Here is a 19,727-nt window from a genome sequence, read left to right as displayed (position 1 = left end):
GTATGGCTTGCAGTAAAGTTCCGGAATGCTCTTTTTGGCCCCACTTGATGGATATTTGCACTTTTGTGCTTGAGGTTTTGGAGATTTACACTTTTCGAAATTTCTTTAAAATTTTGTTTATTAAAACGCCATTTCTAGTAATAAGCACTAAATTTTATGAGTTTCGTACATTTTTATTGGTAGAGTTGTTGTAAATGCAGGGGTCCAGCAATATTTATGATTAGAGGGCCAATCAAAATGAACCAAATTCATGGGAGTTATTGTTTATTGGGTGTCTTCGTTTATGTGTACAATCCTATCGTATATTTTCGTGTTAAAATTTTAATCGGATCTGCCCATATTTGTATTTGTGTATTATTTGTTTAACCCGGAATTAATATATCCGTGTTTATCTATTTGATATACGGAAGTACATGAATTATATACGAAAAAAATATTAATTGTTATAAAATGCAATAAATAATTAAGTAGTCTAAGATAGTAAACAATTAAGTTCCGATACATAAAAGAAGTGAAAATATTTTACCAATAAAAAATATGTTCAAAATCAAAATAAAAATAAAGATATACATAACTGGAACATGTGAATATGTTAGTTGTATTTATTATAAGTTTGTTTCGTATACTTTTATTTTGTGTCTATATGTATATATCACAAAATTAAATCTGACATTAATTATATTCATATTTTTTATTTTTGAACTTTTGTGTTCGTATTAAACAAATTTTGGCACGCGCGTTCAAGTACAAATATAATTAAATTAATAGTTATTAAATAAAATATATTCGTGTTTTTTAATTTATCATACTCACTAATTTATTCCGACTACCCATTTTTATAACATTGTATTGACCTCGGGACAACAATTTAAATAATACAAGTTAATTTTGAGTTAGATGCAATGTTTAAATATATAATAAATAAATTGAAATTACTTGTGACTTTCAAAAACAAATACGTAAAATTATGTGCTTATTTTTAAATGTAAAACTAATATTACATTAAGTAAGTGTATATGGTTATTCTCAAATATTTTGTTTGTTTAGTTAGTTTTTTTTTATTAAATTTTTAATTTAATCTATATTGATAAATAATTTGAAACATATTTGTAAATTTTAATTAAACATTTTTGAAAATGAAGAAACTTCGATAAAGATGCATTTTAAATTATTTTTTTTGCACGTGATTCAAAATATTTTAGTTCCATAATTAAAATTACTATTTTTTAAATGTAATTTCATGAGTACAAGTTTGGGATATGCCCAGGTTGGGATAAATAATAAGTAACACCGGAAGCTAAACCTAAAGCTGGAGCAACAAAATTTAAAGAATTAATATTCGAAACTAAATAATCGAACGGAGATTGATTAAGTAGTTTAATATAGTAAACAATTAAGTTCCGATACATAAAAGAATTGAAAATATTTTACCAATAAAAAATATGTTCAAAATCAAAATAAAAATAAAGATGTACATAACTGGAACATGTGAATATGTTAGTTGTATTTGTTATAAGTTTGTTTCGTATACTTTTATTTTGTATTTATGTATATATATATCAGAAAATTAAATCCGACATTAGTTATATTCGTGTTTTTTGTTTTTGAACTTTTGTGTTCGTATTAAACAAAATTTGGCATGCGCGTTCAAGTACATATATAATTAAATTAATAGTTATTAAATAAATTATATTCGTGTTTTTTGATTTATCATACTCACTAATTTATTCCGACTACCCATTTTTATAACATTGTATTGACCTCAGGACAACAATTTAAATAATACAAGTTAATTTTTAGTTAGATGCAATGTTTAAATATATATGAAATAAATTGAAATTACTTGTGACTTTCAAAAACAAATACGTAAAATTATGTGCTTACTAATTTTTAAATGTAAAATTAATATTACATTAAGTAAGTGTATATGGTTATTCTCAAATATTTTGTTTGTTTGTTTGGTTAGTTTTTTTATTAAAATTTTAATTTAATCTATATTGATAAATAATTTGAAACATATTTGTAAATTTTAATTAAACATTTTTGAAAATGAAGAAACTCCGATAAAGATGCGTTTTAATTTTTTTTTTGCACGTGATTCAAAAATTTTAGTCCCATAATTAAAATTACTATTTTTAAATGTAGTTTCATGAGTACAAGTTTGGGATATTTTTTTTGTTTAGAAAAAAACTGATTTTTTATAAAAATATTGAGTCAAAATGATTTAATATGGGTGTTAAAAAATCAAACTTTAAAAAGAGGGAGCATTTCATAAAACAAGTTGAAATATTAGGTGGTAGCGTGCATTTGTGTTCCCCGATAGGACTGGAACGGTCCAGCATTTAGGTGAGCTTGTGATGACGCCAATTGATGAACACGTGTACATTTAAATATTGTTACTGGGCTTTTCGGTAATCATACATTTATTACAAGGCTGCCTAGTATTCAGGGTCAAAACGTGGATGACTGTGGTTTGGGCCCGTATTACAAGCCTGCCTAGTACTCGGCTTTTCTCGGTGATTCTATTGTTCCCCACATTAGCAAACATAAATAATTATAACATAATTGCAATGGCTAAATGCAGTAAACTTTTACTCCGTGCATTCATCAACATTTACAAGTTTGATCTTCACTTGTATTTTGTGCAAATAAATGTCCTCCTTGTATTCCGTGAAAATGAATGCATTTAACATGCATATTAAGTGAATCTCTAAATGTAATAAATAATCAATTTAATAGTCAAACTCTCTTCTTCACTTTTTCAAATAAAATGATTGAAGAAATTATTTTCCTCATAAACGAATATACTTAATAAATTAATCGGTATTATCTTAAATTGCTTTGTATATCCTTCTTAAGTGGTGATCGTGTATGTATTAATTTTTAAGAGTCCTTAATTTTTTTCCATGCAGAAAGACTTCAAATTTCTCCAATACTTTTTAATGTTTCATGGTTAATCATGTGAAATAGATTAAAAAAATCCTAACAAAATTTCAATTGTTCCAAAAATAATTTTGCAATTACAATTTTTTTAATTGATCATTAAGTGAATAATACATTTTTTGTTATAAAATAATATGATATATATACATAATTTATTGATAATTAGACCATCTCTGATCCAATTTCAAAATTATACTTTTACTAAAATGATCTATACAAGAATTTGTCTCCGCAAAACTTAATCTGAATATATTCGAGTTGAGTTTAACATTAATGTAAATTTTATATTTTTTAGGCGTTAAAGTGTGATGAATTATAAATTAACCTTGTTTGAGTTCTCATTTAATAATAAAAATAAACACAATTAAATGTTTACTATGAAATAAATATTTTATAATTGAACCAAATTAAAAATATATAGCATTGGAAAATATATCTAATATACTTTAATAAATAGTTTTTGGTTTTTGTAAATAATACAAGAGTAGTGGTTAATCATTGGTAAAAAAATAGTTAATTTTACCATGAAAAAAAAATATGATAATTAAAAGGGATATAAAAGGACGAAGGAAGTATATTTCAAAAAAGTACGAGAAAAGCAGATAAATCGAAACACATAAAAGAAGTACTCTCTCCGTCCTTTTTTAGTTGTCACATTTTTATTTTTATCAGTAAATTTTGATTTACAAAAAAAATTACAAATAATATTTCTAATTATTTATTCAAAATATATTAAATACATGCAAAAATCAAAACGTCATATAAAAAACAAAAATGTTCAGTTGAAATTAAAAAAATTTAGCTACCCAAGGTAGTTCAATCTTTTTTACATGCTTTCTCTTTTTTGTAAGTATATATTTTTACTTTCTATAAATATTTTTTTTATAATTTTATTCCGATTACAAATATTGTTTACTAAATTTTGTGACCTTACTTTTATATGTTCATTTTTTATTTTACAATAATTTTCATTATTTGAATTAAGTATAAATATATTTAATTCAAGAATAGTATTTTCATTTTTTTCAAGTAATGGTATTACATTAAATTACATGTTAACAATTATTTTATCAAAAATATTAGTTAATAAGACAATTTCGGTTAACAAATATATGCAATTTGATCAGTTTTGGTTGACACAAGATTACAAGATTATCAGACTATTTAATGCTTGCAAGATTACAAGACTACTATTTAATGTTTGACTGCTACTTAATGCTTGCAGGGTTGATGAGGGATATAGTAGTAATTACTAATTAGTGTATGGTGTAAATTTTTACTGCATTTAGCACCGCCCTAAAAAAATTTAGCAAAAAAATGTTCAATATTAAATACAATGATCAAAATATCTCATATGTTAGGTCCATTGTCCGAAATGTAAGACACTAAACAGTCCAAAATATATATTATATGTGCATGATGAACACGCATATTAATTTTTCAAAAAATATATACATGCCTGTTGTACGTGCATATTATACGAATATTTTGACCCAAACATTTTTTTTAACCTAAAATTTATTTTTTGTTGACATCAATTACAACTGTGGACTTGGTGCTTAAAAGAAAGTCTACATTTCTCCTTTCAGCTTTACTTGTCAAAGAAAGTATGAACAAAGCCATGTGCAGATGTGCTTGGGTTTTCAAAAGCAAGGCCCAAAATCAAAATGGATTTTGACTCAGTATCACTAACTTTGTAAACTGTCTTGCACTTGCTAAATTTGAGGACGGCAGGCAATACAAATCTAGATTCTTTGTATTATTATTCAACAGACAATAATCATCATTTTTCATTCTTATCCCAGCTTAAATGTGTTTGTGATGCTCGATTTTTTTCATAATATGCAATTTTATCAAAGTATGGATACGAAAACAAGGAACCTACTTAATACTATATTTTACTCCAAAATCAGAGCGAAAAGATATGTACATTCTTTTCGCTACTAATTAAGAAAGTGATTATATTTTTAGTTTTAAAATATAACAAAAATTACGGTTTTTTCTATTGTGTGTCAATTAGTATATTATATTATATATATATATATACTAAATCTAGGCACCTTCAATGAGTTGACATATTTTTATTACCGAGTATTTTTTAAATATACGAGGTTCATTATTATTAATGATGCAAAGAATAATTAAAAAATATCACACAATAATATCTTATTGTTGTGCGCCGAAAATCCCGAAAAACTATACATATTTAAGCACCAAATTTTGAGTTTCGCCTGTCATGCAGTAAAACAAATGAAGTCGTTACATGGCCACTTAATGGCATTTCTGTTAATATTTGTTTGACAAGGACACTCTCGACCAATATTATCAACCCAAGAAGAGCGTATGGCTTTTCAAAACTCTGCTATATTATTCCCCAGCTCCATAAAACAATTTTCAAACCCCACATCTATATTTATCAAACTCGATCATTTAACATTTTTTCTCCTACACTTTCCTCCTATATATACCAACCCTTCATCATCTTTCTTTGCAAAGCCCTCAAAACACCTCTCATTCCTCTCATTCATGGCGAAAGGCGGAAAATTAACCAAAATAAAATCCGTGCTAAAGAAATGGCACTCATTCGGAAAACTAAGCTGCTCAGACAGTGCAGTCATCACCATCAACCAATTTTCAAACGAGGACTCACAGTTCGAACAAATGTCATCACCAGTACAAGATGCCTTCCCTGTTTTCGTTGGAAAATCGCGTCGTAAGTACCTGATCAGCTCGGAAGTAATCGAGCACCCGGTGTTTAGAGAGCTGGCGGAGAGCTCGGGTGGAAGTGATACTGATGATGAGACAATTGTGGTTGCTTGTGAAGTTGTGCTGTTCGAACATTTGCTGTGGATGCTTCAGAATGCGGATCAACAGCCTGAGTCGTTAGATGAACTTGTTGAGTTTTATGCTTGTTGAGATATTTTTCTTTTTTTCGGTGTTTGAAATTGTAAGAGAAGTAAACATTATTTGCTTTTCGTGAGACGATATAATTTCAAAGTTGTTGTTGATTGTATCGACATGAAAGATTCATGATTCATAAAGTTAACAGAGATCGGGATTTATAAAAAAAATTCTTATCGTTGATTATTCACTTCGAATTAAAAAGTCTAATATACCTAGGCTAGATAGATGTTCATTTTTAGCTATGCACCACCATAACCCTCCGTGACGAACCAGCAACTTTACCCGCCAACCAAGAACGATGGCCTTGCAATTACAATCATAGCTTTTTCTGCCAGAGTAGTGTTAAAGGTACCAAATTTAGTACCAAAATTTAGTCTCTTCGCCCCTCATTATTGTTGTTATAGTTTTTAAGAGAATGTCGAACACGAATTTTAAGATAAATTGAAAATATAGTTTTATAATTTTTTTAAAACATTTCTTTTACTGAATACAAGTTTAAATATTTTATTTTTAATCAGATTTTTTATTAAAAAAGAATTATATAATTATACTTTATATTCATCTCAAAATATATGTTCAATACTCTCTCATAAATGATAACAATTGACCGGAACTGAGAGCGTATCAAGTAACTGTGACATTTGCTGAATTAAAAGTCCGGGAATACTATATCAGCAGGAAAATCAACTTGAATGTAAGAGTCCATTATCATCAATTGATTTATAATCCATTTTAGAGATGACCTAGATTACAATTCAAATTATATTTTAAAAATCGAATTATAATTACTTTTGAATTGGATTGATTTCCAATATTTTGTATTGTTCGTTTCAGAAATTAATAATTAATATTATAGTTCCGAAACCTATACTTCATATTCTGTACTCAAGAACAAGACAAGTGAATGAAGGAATAAACACTGCTTTGTCAGTGAATTCAGAATATCTTACCAACTAATCCTCTCTAGGTTCTTTTAACTAGCATTGTGGCTCAATTTGTATTGTTCATTGTTTTTTAATAATGATCACTGTCCAAAATTTTCTGTATAAATATTCATTTTACATGTTTAAATGATTCTTTTTCTGCTTTGGCTTAGTAGAATAAATTTGACTCTCTGCAAAATATCTGCAATACAGTGTGGCTGATGAGTTTTGACATTTAACCGGAGAAGTTTCTAATGGACATTGAGATGAAATGCAGCATACTTGTGTAATTCGTGCCTAATTCGTATATTTAATTTTATCCGAAAACATTTAAGCGGTTAAAAATCTTATTAATTTCTTGTCGTTTCAGGTTATGTTCGATTCTTCGTCACACCTAATTTTTTCTACCGTATATATTCAGTTGTTAAATATATATGTATAATTAGTCAAAAAAACCTTAATCCGATATTTTTTGTATGTCTTAATAATTGTATTAGAAAAACTCTCAGTTTTATTTACATAGAATTAGTGGACTATAATTTATTTGGGAATAGCAGTATTTAAAACTTTTTCTTTGAAGAAATAGTCCATTTAATGATTCTGGACAGAGGGAAAATATATAAAATCAGTGGAGTTTGGTTGAAGCATTGAGCTAAATCCAATCAGTTCCCCAGTTGACATTACCTTTCAAACAAAATATGCAATAACAAAAGGTCTAAAATAATGAGTAGCTACAACAATATTTATTCTTTATGCATATAGACAGTAAGTTAATTACTGTAAAGAACACATATATGAGTTGTTTATAATATTTTTTGTTAGATTAATAATTATGAACTTAATTGTTTATTGACATTCATATCGTAAAGTGAAGAAGTGTATTGTTAAAGATAATAATGATGAAGTTGTTAGGAATGCTGATGCTTTGTTGTTTTAGACACACCAAACCCACACGCTCTGCTTAGTTTGTTTTGTTTGTTGGTAGATTAAAGCTTTTAATTACACTTTTAATTACGGGATTTGTTGTATTATTACGGTATTTCAAAACATGTCAGGTTCTAAAATCAATTGACTTGAACGCTCTGTGAGTCGATTTGGATTAAAGTGAGTATTCAAATATTAAAATAAGTACCGGTTAAATGGGTCGATTACTTGTTTTTTTAAAACATGTCGTGTTCTAAATTCAATTGACTTTAACGATCTGCGAGTCGATTTGGATTAAAGTGAGTATTCAAGTATAAATATTGAATCCTTATTTAACTTTTATGTTATTATATTTATCCCTTAAATATATGTATACTCCGTGTACATATGATATAAATCCGTTTTTAAGTAGTTGTAGGTCGCTATGAATCATATCCATCTTTTTGTCCCATTGTAGAGTTCGTCTCCAACTACTTCTACAGGCCTCTTACCATTATCAAAATAGCCCGGTTAAGTGTCCTCTGAATACCCCGATATCTTAGCACATTACAGGGACCTTGGGGTATTAGACAACCATTAAGTATTCTTCTAACCGCCCCTTATTAATACCCCTTCCGACAGACAATAACCATCTTCCATATAGTCCACCATAGTAATTCGGGTCCAATACCCCTATTTTACCATCCATAAAACTCAATTCCCCTTAACAACCCATCAAATCTACCTATGGGCCATAAACCTGGCCCACGACTGATTTCAGGCACAACAGAATTCTTAGCACATCATCTATTACTATAAATAGAAGGAAAAAATTAAACAATCATTATATTGTATATCACAAAGTACCAAAATTATACTATTAAATTAGGTACAAACTAATATATTTATATAAAAATTTTAACTAGTTATGAAATTAATATTGGATTACAACTTTTATTTTAGTATAATTTTTTTTTTGATATTATATTATACCAATAGTTATAGTTATTTTGTGTTTTGCATTGAAGTTGCTACCAGAGAGCCTAGGTAGCATTGTTGTAGAAATAGTGGTAGAAAATGAAGTTACCTGCAACAGGTGTCACTTAAAATTAATTTGAACTAATAGATGTAGGAAAACCTTTGCTTATCCAGAAGTGTTATCACTATAAAGAGTAATGCGGTTACTCGAGTTGATAAGGGTCCATTTATAATTCTTCATCAAGTGGTCCTAAAGGGAACAACACAAAATGTGTCGAGCTGTCTAGCGTCTAAGAGGCTATCAATCTAGAAGTAACAACTGTCATCTATTTGGAATGGTGTAGTAGTTTGGTTAAATAGAAGTCCAGTATCATGAAGCTGTTATAGACTATTATCAAGTTTATGCAATATACATTTTCTCTCTATCTTCTTATCTACTTCTATACTTTTGACATGGTATCAGAGCCATTTGAGCTCATTTCCTGGTGATTTCATTACCTCTCTCTCTCTCTCTCTCGCCTCTCTCTCTCTCTCTCTCTCTCTCTCTCTCTCTCTCTCTCTCTCTCTCTCTCTATTTCATAGATCTCATTTCAGTTTTCTCAACCTATTATTTTGTCCGTACACCAATGGCGCCATCGTCATCTACAACGACTGCATCGTATTCTGGTGTAGTTACTGGTTCTGTAATCAATATCAATCATCCGTTTTATCTGTCTTCATCCGATAATCTAGGCATGACTCTTACTACTGTTGTGCTTGATGAGCAAAATTACTCACAATGGAGTAGATCGATACAGATTGCTTTGTCTTCAAAGCTAAAACTCGGATTTGTTGACGGATCTATTCCCTCTCCAGCTCCTACTTCTTCCGATTATGCTAACTGGAATCAATGTAATCATATGGTAATTTCATGGATCCTTAACTCTGTATCTTCAGATATACGTAACAGTATAGTTTATATGGATTCTGCTTGTTCTATTTGGAATGATTTAGCTACTAGATATGCTCAGAGTAATCTACCAAAATTATGCAATCTTCGTAAAGAGATTACTCAACTATCTCAAGGATCCATGACTGTTACTGCATATTATACAAAATACAAGACATTAATTGATGAATTGTATAGTCTTACGGCTAAACCTAAATGTGATTGTCTTAAGTGTACTTGTGAGATTAATAAGACGCTGCTTGCTTATGATTTGAATGTGCAATTGATGCAATTTCTCATGGGATTGAGTGATAGTTTTACTACTCTTAGAGGACAGATTCTTCTCATGACACCGCTTCCTTCTTTAAGTCAGTGTTATGTCATGCTTTTACAAGATGAAAATTAACGAGCAGTTCACAATTCACCTGGTTTTACTTCTGGTAGTGTTTCTATAAATGTCAAGTCTCGTTTCGTGAATAAATATTCTAATATTTCTGGTAATATTGGTAAAAAGATGTCCGCAGAGGTGCCTCTTTTTGTGACTATTGTCATATGCAAGGACATAATAGGGATCAATGTTTTTGTGTGGTTGGTTATCCCTCTTGGCACAGGCTTTATGGTTAACCTAAGCCTAAGCCTCGTGCTAATTCCACTAAGTCTGTGGCTGCTCAAGTTTCTCATACTCCCTTGGATTTGACTGACACTTCAGATACTTCAAGTGTTATTTCTTCCTCTAGTACAACAAATACTGGTCTCTCTGAGACTCAGTTTCAGCACCTTTTTCAAATGCTGCAGTCTACAATGAAGCCTGCTCCTGTTGAGTCCTCATCTCACTGGCCATCTGTCAACACAGTTCACTTTGCTGACACAGTTAGTGCACCACCATGTATATGTTGGGTTCCGAAGGCATAAAACGCAGCGGATAAACGTAAATAAAACAAAATTTCGAAACCCAAAAACAGGATCCATGTATAATTATGGGCAGATTATGGAGATAACGAATCATACCTTTCAAGAGCTTAACTTTCACGAACTCAATGGAGATCCTAGCTATCACGCTTTGTGTCTACCTCTCGGAGAAACACCTCTATGGTATCCACACGAGCACCTTCAAGAACGTCTCACGAACTTAACTACGGAATGGACGTACTAGCCTCCTTCTTGACGATCTGAATTGCCTATGCCTCTCTTTGCTGGTAGGGTTTTTCTCAAAAAGGTAAACACTCTTTAACCTATCATTATCTATTTATAATGGCTGATTAAAAAGGCCCATAACAGCAAAACCCAGCCCTAGTAGGTATTGGATTAAATAATAAAACGAATTTCTATTATTTAATTAATAACTAAGTCATACTTAATTATTATGGGCAAAAACATTCCTTTTAATTCGAATTTATATTATCTCAATTAAGTCTTACTTAATTATAATAAAATTCGAATAATCATCAATTAATTTAAATCCATAATTTAAATTAACTATTCCATTAAGTGCTCTATTTGTGCGACCCTATAGGCTATTATTTAATTGGCAATAATTTTATTCTCTAATAAAATTATAAACAATGAGCGGTATCTAGTAATACATCATTATTACCCAATTAAACAATAATTAAATCATGATTAGATAAAACCTTTCGTGATTAATGTTTTACGTGTAATATAATCCCTTTAACCATACATATTATAGATTAGACTCGAGGCATGTATTTAGTCATCCTCTTCAACATTTAATCCGGGTTTACTTGATCCATGAGTAGACTATCAAGACAAATCATTATTTGAGCATGGCCATGCTTTTATAATCTCACTCAATCAAGAGGCCAATAATATCTCTCCTAATTATAGGAGGGTTAAATCCTTTATCTATCATTCATATTTCTCATACGACTCATGATATACCCGATGTCCACTTTTATCATCACCCGATCAAAAGTAACTTTTAATGTAGTCAAAGTATATTAATCCCCGTATAGAAATATAATGATTTCAAGTCAAAGGATCATTACACCATTATCATTGTGAGTCTTTCTTATGACTTTATTAAACATGAAGAATCTCACTGTGGGTCTGTCCAGTACCATGTACTCTCACATGTACCTATGTATTGACTTTAGTATCCCCATACTTATAACCAATGAGATGTGGTTATCTTGTGAAACAACACACTAGTCTATCTATGTATTATTATTGTCCTATATAATAATACTCGACTAGGGACCTTTAAGAATATGATAGATTATATAATCTCAAGTTCAAGTCATGTACTTAAACTATACAATTTGTATCATGATTCTAAGGACATTTATTATGCTAACAAAGTATCGCAGTAATTAAGGTCATAATAAATACATTTATTGAATGATCAACTGACATAAAGATTTAAAAGAATAATGTATTGCCTCTAGGGCACCTACACTAACAATCTCCCACTTGCACTAGAGCCAATCACCCATATATCTAATACCCATGGAACTAGTGTGACCATCGTGCTTCTGTTGCGACAAGCCTTTGGTCAGTGGGTCTGCAATGTTATCATTTGTGTGCACTTTACATATGTGTATATCACCCCTTTCATTAATCTCTCGAATAAGGTGAAATCTCCTTAGTATATGTTTAGCCCGGGAGCGTGATCTAGGTTCTTTAGCCTGTGCAATGGCTCCATTATTATCGAAGTATAGATCAATGAGATCTGCGATCGATGGAACCACTCCCAAATCAGAAATGAACTTTCGAATCCAAACGGCCTCCTTAGCTGCTTCACAAGCTGCAATGTACTAAGCCTCCATTGTAGAATCAGCTACTGTTTCTTGCTTTGAACTCTTCCAGCTTACAGCACCTCCGTTTAGACAAAACACAAAACCAGACTGTGATACAGTATCATCTCTGTCTGTTTGGAAACTTGCATCAGTGTAACCTTTTACAACGAGTTTCTCTTCTCCTCCATACACCAAGAATGAATCTTTAGTTCTTTTCAGGTACTTAAGAATATTCTTAACTGCCGTCCAGTGACCTTCACCCGGATTAGACTGGTATCTGCTCGTCATGCTCAAAGCATACGAGACATCTGGGTGAGTACATACCATTGCCTACATGATAGATCCAATTGATGAAGCATATGGAACTTTATTCATGTGGTCCTTCTCATCTAATAATTTCGGACACTGGTCCTTAGAGATCGTTATCCCTTGAGACACGGGGACATATCCCCTTTTTGTATTTTGCATTCCAAAACGATGCAAAACCTTATCAATGTATGTGCTCTGACTTAGACCGATCATCCTTCTAGATCTTTCTCTATAGATCCTCATTCCTAGAATGTAGGATGCCTCTCCTAAGTCTTTAATGGAGAAATTTCTCCCTAACCAAGTCTTAACAACCTTTAGAGAAGGTATGTCATTCCCCATTAGTAGTATATCATCAACATATAGTACTATGAATGCCACATAGCTTCCACTAACCTTCTTGTAAACACACGGTTCATCTTCGTTTTGAACAAAGCCATACTCTGTGACTATTTCATCAAAACGGATATTCCATCTCCTAGAGGATTGCTTCAATCCATAGATGGATCGACGCAATTTACATACCTTGCCAGCATTCCTTGGATCGACAAAACCCTCAGGTTGTGTCATGTACACATCCTCTTCAAGGCTTCCATTAAGGAAGGCTGTTTTGACATCCATTTTCCAGATTTCATTATCATGGAATGCTGCAATGGCAAGTAAAATCCTTATAGACTTGACCATAGCCACTGGTGAGAAAGTTTCATCATAGTCAATACCATGAATTTGTTTAAAACCTTTTGCAACCAGCCTAACTTTATAGGTCTGAACATTTCCATCCATGCCCTTTTTCTTCTTAAAAACCCATTTGCACCCTATGGGTTTTACCCCTTCAGGTGGATCAACCAAAGTCCATACTTGGTTTTCGTACATGGAATCTATCTCGGATTTCATGGCTTCAAGCCATCTCTTAGAGTCTCAACTGTTCATAGCATCTTGGTATGTGAGAGGCTCATCTTCATCTATGGGCAACAAATCACCACACTGAGTCATGAGAAATCCATATCTCTCTGGCTCATGGCGAAATCTACCAGATCTACGAACAACCTGTATTTGTCGAGCATTATCATTATTCTGCTCTTGTTCCACTTCAGGTTCAATGCTATTTTGCGGTTCTCGATCTTCATCGAGATCTATAGTTCTCCCACTGTTTCTTTTGGAAACAAAATCTCTTTCCATGAAGACAACATCTCGAGCAATAAACACTTTCTGCTCAGAAGGACTATAAAAATAATACGCCTTTGTTTCATTAGGGTATCCTATAAAAATGCACTCTTCGGATTTAGGTCCAAGCTTGTCAGATTCTTGACGTTTCACAAACGCCTTACATCCCCAAACTTTCATAAAGTTCATGCCTGACCGTTTCTCCTTCCATATCTCATATGGAGTCTTTTGAACCTTCTTAGTAGGAACACGGTTAAGTGTGAAAGCCGCTGTTTCTAGAGCGTAACCCCATAAACTAATTGGAAGATTTGCATGACTCATCATCGATCGCACCATGTCCAACAAGGTGCGATTTCTCCTTTCTGAAACTCCATTCCATTGAGGTGTTCCTGGCGGAGTGAGTTGTGATACAATACCACACTCTTTCAAATACTTTCTAAATTCGGTGCTTAAGTATTCACCCCCACGATCAGATCGTAAGATCTTAATACTTGCATCTCCGCCAATTTGCTTCTCTACTTCAACCTTGTATTCTTTAAATTTTTCAAAAGAATCGGATTTGTTCTTCATAAGATATACATATCCATATCTACTGAAATCATCAGTAAATGTTATGAATTAGTAGTAGCCTCCTCTAGCCATTACACGCATTGGGCCACATACATCCCTATGTATTAGCTCCAGACGTTTAGTGGCCCTTTGACCCTTACCAGTGAAAGGGGCTTTAGTCATCTTACCAAGCAAACAAGATTCACATTCTTGGTATGATTCAAAATCAAACTTATCCAAGTATCCATCCTTATATAATTTGGATATGCGTTTCTCATTTATGTGGCCTAGACGACAATGCCAGAGGTATGTTTGATTTGAGTCATTCATTTTAAGTCATTTATTTTCTATATTACAGACAGGGTTATCTAAATCAAGAACATATAAACCATTAAATAAACGCGCAACACCATAGGTTAAATCATTCAAAGCAAAAGAGCAACTGTTGTTCTTTATTGTAAACGAAAAACCTTTCTTGTCCAAACAAGAAACATAAATAATGTTTCTGCGAATCGCAGGCACGTAAAAACAGTCTTCTAGTTCTAAAACAAGCCCAGAGGGCATAGATAAATAATAAGCCCTTACAACTAAAGCAACAACTTTTGCTCCATTGCCTACTCTTAGGTCCACTTCTCCCTTAGCCAAAGTTCTACTTCTCTGCAGGCCCTGCACATTTATACAAATGTGAGAAGCACATCCAGTATCAAATACCCAAGATGTAGAAATAGACAAATTGACTTCTATAACATAAATACCTGATCCAGAAATCTGAACTGCTTTCTTTTTCTTCTGATCCTCCAAGTAAATTGGACAGTTTCTCTTCCAGTGACCATCTTTCTTACAGTAGTGACATTCACCCTTGGCCACACCACCTTTAGGCTTTAAAGCCTGTTTGGGACCTGACTTTGGCTTGGGTGTAGAATCAGATCCAATCTTCTTCTTACCCTTCCATTTGCCCTTCCCTTTGGCCTTACCTTTATTTCCCACCATCAGTATGGGAGTAGGTTCAGCTGTCTTCATGTTGGTCTCATATGTTCTCAACATATGCAACAATTCAGTAGGTGTTTTGTCAAATTCATTCATATTGTAATTTACAACAAACTGAGTGAATTTGTTGTTCAAAGAATTCATGATTAGGTCAATACCAGTTTCCGGACCAATCGGGAAACCCAAAGTTTAAAGGTACTCAATGTAACCAATCATCTTCAAAACATGTGGGCCAACTGGTTCACTCGCCCCTTGTTTGCAATTAAAAAGTGACTTACTCGTGTTGAACCTTTCTTGACGAGTTTGGCTTGCAAACATACTTTGCAAGTGCTCATTGATAGTATATGCATCCATATGCACATGCTGTCTTTGAAGCTCAGCACTCATAATTGCCAACATAAGACATGCAACATCATTTGCATCATTCTCATCCCTTGTGCGTGCTGCTCGTTCATCAGCAGTAGCACCCTCAGGAAGGGGGCCTGGAGGAGGAATATCAATGACATGAAGCTTGCGCTCCTGCCTGAGGACAATCCTCAAATTCCTCTGCCAGTCTGGGAAGTTGTTTCCTCCTGTCAGCTTGTCCTTCTCAAGGACTGAACGTACGGATAGTGTGTTTGTGTTGTTTGCCATTACTCAGTATCTACAATAATAAAAGCGCAAAATAAACATTAGATTGTCCGAGTTAAAATTTTATATTCATATGATTATGATATATTCATAATATATCTCCCACTATTTTTTTATCAAATTAATAGCCCTAACTATTAATTCGGAAAGTATATCCCATAAATCTTTCTAGTGAGCCAAGATCCATATTTCGTCATGTTCTAAGTCAACCACTGGTTTCCTTAAAACATGATTATTTAGGTAGACAACAGTTGTCAATTATATCATATATAATTCTTGGATAATTTGGTGAACAACAATTGATCTTATCTATCTAATAGATTTTTAACCAAACTCTATGCTTCTAAGTTCATAATAGTTGAATATAACCGTTTATATTCACCTTATTATGATGACTCAGTTAAGTTAGATCCAATGATACAATGTCCGAATATAACCGTTTATATTCGTCGCATTTCACCATGATAGATAGGAGTCCCCTGCCACTGACAGCCCTTCCCCTTATCGATCTAGGATTTAATGAGTGTTCATTCATTGGAAAGCATCTGATTAAAACTTAATATTTTTACTTAGGGATTTTTAATTTAGAACGATCATGATCCCATCATAAAGAGATTCCCAATTTTTCCTTGAATAAAATACTTCAAATCAATACTCGTCAATGGTTTGATTTCCAGGTAGTGGAGGAGTCACATCGGTCTCCCTTAAAACCCACAGCCTTACAAGTTATATGAACCCGTTGTTGACAAAATCGCCCCATGTCAGAAATAAAGAAAATTCGTATTTTATTCCGTGTTTCATAAACACGAGAATCTCATGATCGTTTGTTAATTTTAAATCTTGAGTCGTTACATATTTTATCTTGTTTAAAGGCATGGCATGGGTGATGTATCTAATACATACATGCATCATTAATCTAATTAAAACATGCATTTTCTACTCTACACATACTATTTATACATCATATGAAATGTGCGTAAAGTAAACGTGCAATAATTATGACCCAATCCTATGTGATCTTTTCAGGCTAATGAAAAGATCAAGGTCAATCTATGGTGTAAAAATAACTATTACATATGTCTTCTCTATTGCTTTCATTGTCTCCTTGGCCTTCATAGGATGCCTCCTTGTTCCCTTGTCCTTCTTGGATGTTACATTAAGAATTATACTAATGAACTTACAAAAGAACTCGAGTTACATTCGAGATAAAACAACTACAAATAGAAAATGACATGCAAGTCGTATTTATTACAAACCAAAAGAATAAACCATTACAACTAAGGTCTTAAGGCCATAACTATGCACCATGCTCAAGTAACCATTAAAGAACATTATAGATCATATAAAGATGACATACTATTTATCACTTATCATGATCCAATCAAGAATAATAATTAAGTAAAGCATATGTCATAAGCACAAATTAAAAACGAAACCCTAAGCACGCGGATCGACCTCCGCGGTGAGGTCGCTGGGGGGTTCGGGGGGGCAGCGAGTCCCCCGATGGCGGAAATTTTTGCAAAATCAAGTATCAGAATACTAGCAAAACATGTATTAGAATACTATTCCAGAAGCACGTATCAGTATACACACGATCCATATCCCAGTTACCAAAAACATGTATCAGTATACATATTTTAAGAGATCGCATACATATGAGTTATGGCAGATCTTAAACATACTAGTATCATCATATAGATCATTAACAAATTCATCATATCATTCATATAACATAACTGTTATCATGGCAGACTCATATAACATAACTGTTATCATGGTAGACTCATCACACATGCATACTTGTAAAAATACAGTAAACACGTAACCAAATCAGCCCCTTATACACGTAGCTCTGATGCCATTGTTGGGTTCCGAAGGCATAAAACGCAGCGGATAAATGTAAATAAAACAAAATTTTGAAACCCAAAAACAGGATCCATGTATAATTATGGGCAGATTATGGAGATAACGAATCATACCTTTCAAGAGCTTAACTTTCACGAACTCAACGGAGAACCTAGCTATCACGCTTTGTGTCTACCTCTCGGAGAAACACCTCTATGGTATCCACACGAGCACCTTCAAGAACGTCTCACGAACTTGACTACGGAATGGATGTACTAGCCTCCTTCTTGACGATCTGAATTGCCTATGCCTCTCTTTGCTGGTAGGGTTTTTCTCAAAAATGTACACACTCTTTAACCTATCATTATCTATTTATAATGGCTGATTAAAAAGGCCCATAACAGCAAAGCCCAACCCTAGTAGGTATTAGATTAAATAATAAAATGAATTTCTATTATTTAATTAATAACTAAGTCATACTTAATTATTATGGGCAAAAACATTCCTTTTAATTCGAATTTATATTATCTCAATTAAGTCTTACTTAATTATAATAAAATTCGAATAATCATCAATTAATTTAAATCCATAATTTAAATTAACTATTCCATTAAGTGCTCTATTTGTGCGACCCTATAGGCTATTATTTAATTGACAATAATTTTATTCTCTAATAAAATTATAAACAATGAGCAGTATCTAGTAATACATCATTGTTACCCAATTAAACAATAATTAAATCGTGATTAGATAAAACCTTTCGTGATTAATGTTTTTCGTGTAATATAATTCCTTTAACCATACATATTATAGATTAGACTCGAGGCATGTATTTAGTCATCCTCTTCAACATTTAATCCGGGTTTACTTGATCCATGAGTAGACTATCAAGACAAATCATTATTTGAGCATGACCATGCTTTTATAATCTCACTCAATCAAGAGGCCAATAATATCTCTCCTAATTATAGGAGGGTTAAATCCTTTATCTATCATTCATATTTCTCATACGACTCATGATATACCCGATGTCCACTTTTATCATCACCCGATCAAAAGTAACTTTTAATGTAGTCAAAGTATATTAATCCTCGTATAGAAATATAATGATTTCAAGTCAAAGGATCATTACACCATTATCACTGTGAGTCTTTCTTATGACTTTATTAAACATGAAGAATCTCACTATGGGTCTGTCCAGTACCATGTACTCTCACATGTACCTATGTATTGACTTTAGTATCCCCATACTTATAACCAATGAGATGTGGTTATCTTGTGAAACAACACACTAGTCTATCTATGTATTATTATTGTCCTATATAATAATACTCGACTAGGGACCTTTAAGAATATGATATATTATATAATCTCAAGTTCAAGTCATGTACTTAAACTATACAATTTGTATCATGATTCTAAAGACATTTATTATGCTAACAAAGTATCGCAGTAATTAAGGTTATAATAAATACATTTATTGAATGATCAACTGACATAAAGATTTAAAAGAATAATGTATTGCCTCTAGGGCACCTACACTAACAGTATATCTGCGAATTCTTAGTGGATTATAGACTCGAGAGCTACTGATCATATCACCTCCTAGTTAAATTTATTGACTGATGTTGTTGAATGCAACAACTGGATTCATCTACCTAATGGTTCAACTGTCAAGGTCACTCATATTGGTAATGTGTTGTTTCCTTCTGGATTACAACTTCAACAAGTGCTTTGTGTTCTCGACTTTAATTACAACTTGTTGTCCATCTCCAATTTGTTGCAACACATTGATCTTACAGCTCATTTTTATGCTATATCCTGTTATGTTCAGGATACTCTACAACAACATGTCTTGGAAATTGGTAGTAATATTGATGGTCTGTATATTTTCAAAGCCAATGTGAATTT

At 32.3% G+C, this 19,727-nt stretch overlaps 1 protein-coding gene across 1 annotated transcript; it reads left to right on the top strand.

Annotated features, from left to right (window-relative positions):
- Nucleotides 1–5,331: 5,331 nt before the first annotated feature.
- Nucleotides 5,332–6,034, top strand: LOC141677896 (auxin-responsive protein SAUR76-like). Its single transcript, XM_074484008.1, has one exon. It carries the CDS (start codon nucleotides 5,470–5,472, stop codon nucleotides 5,857–5,859), a length of 390 nt encoding a protein of 129 aa, XP_074340109.1. The 5' UTR covers nucleotides 5,332–5,469; the 3' UTR covers nucleotides 5,860–6,034.
- Nucleotides 6,035–19,727: the final 13,693 nt, after the last annotated feature.

This window comes from Apium graveolens, chromosome 8, assembly GCF_009905375.1.
Source record: "Apium graveolens cultivar Ventura chromosome 8, ASM990537v1, whole genome shotgun sequence".
In the NCBI taxonomy this organism is placed as follows: domain Eukaryota; kingdom Viridiplantae; phylum Streptophyta; class Magnoliopsida; order Apiales; family Apiaceae; genus Apium; species Apium graveolens.
Note: the sequence above shows the minus strand (reverse complement) of the source record. Positions and strands in the feature narration are given on the sequence as shown.

What these genes read in the sequence shown, in the direction of transcription:
- LOC141677896 (XM_074484008.1), top strand. Translation starts at nt 5,470, where the DNA reads ATGGCGAAAGGCGGAAAATTAACCAAAATAAAATCCGTGCTAAAGAAA.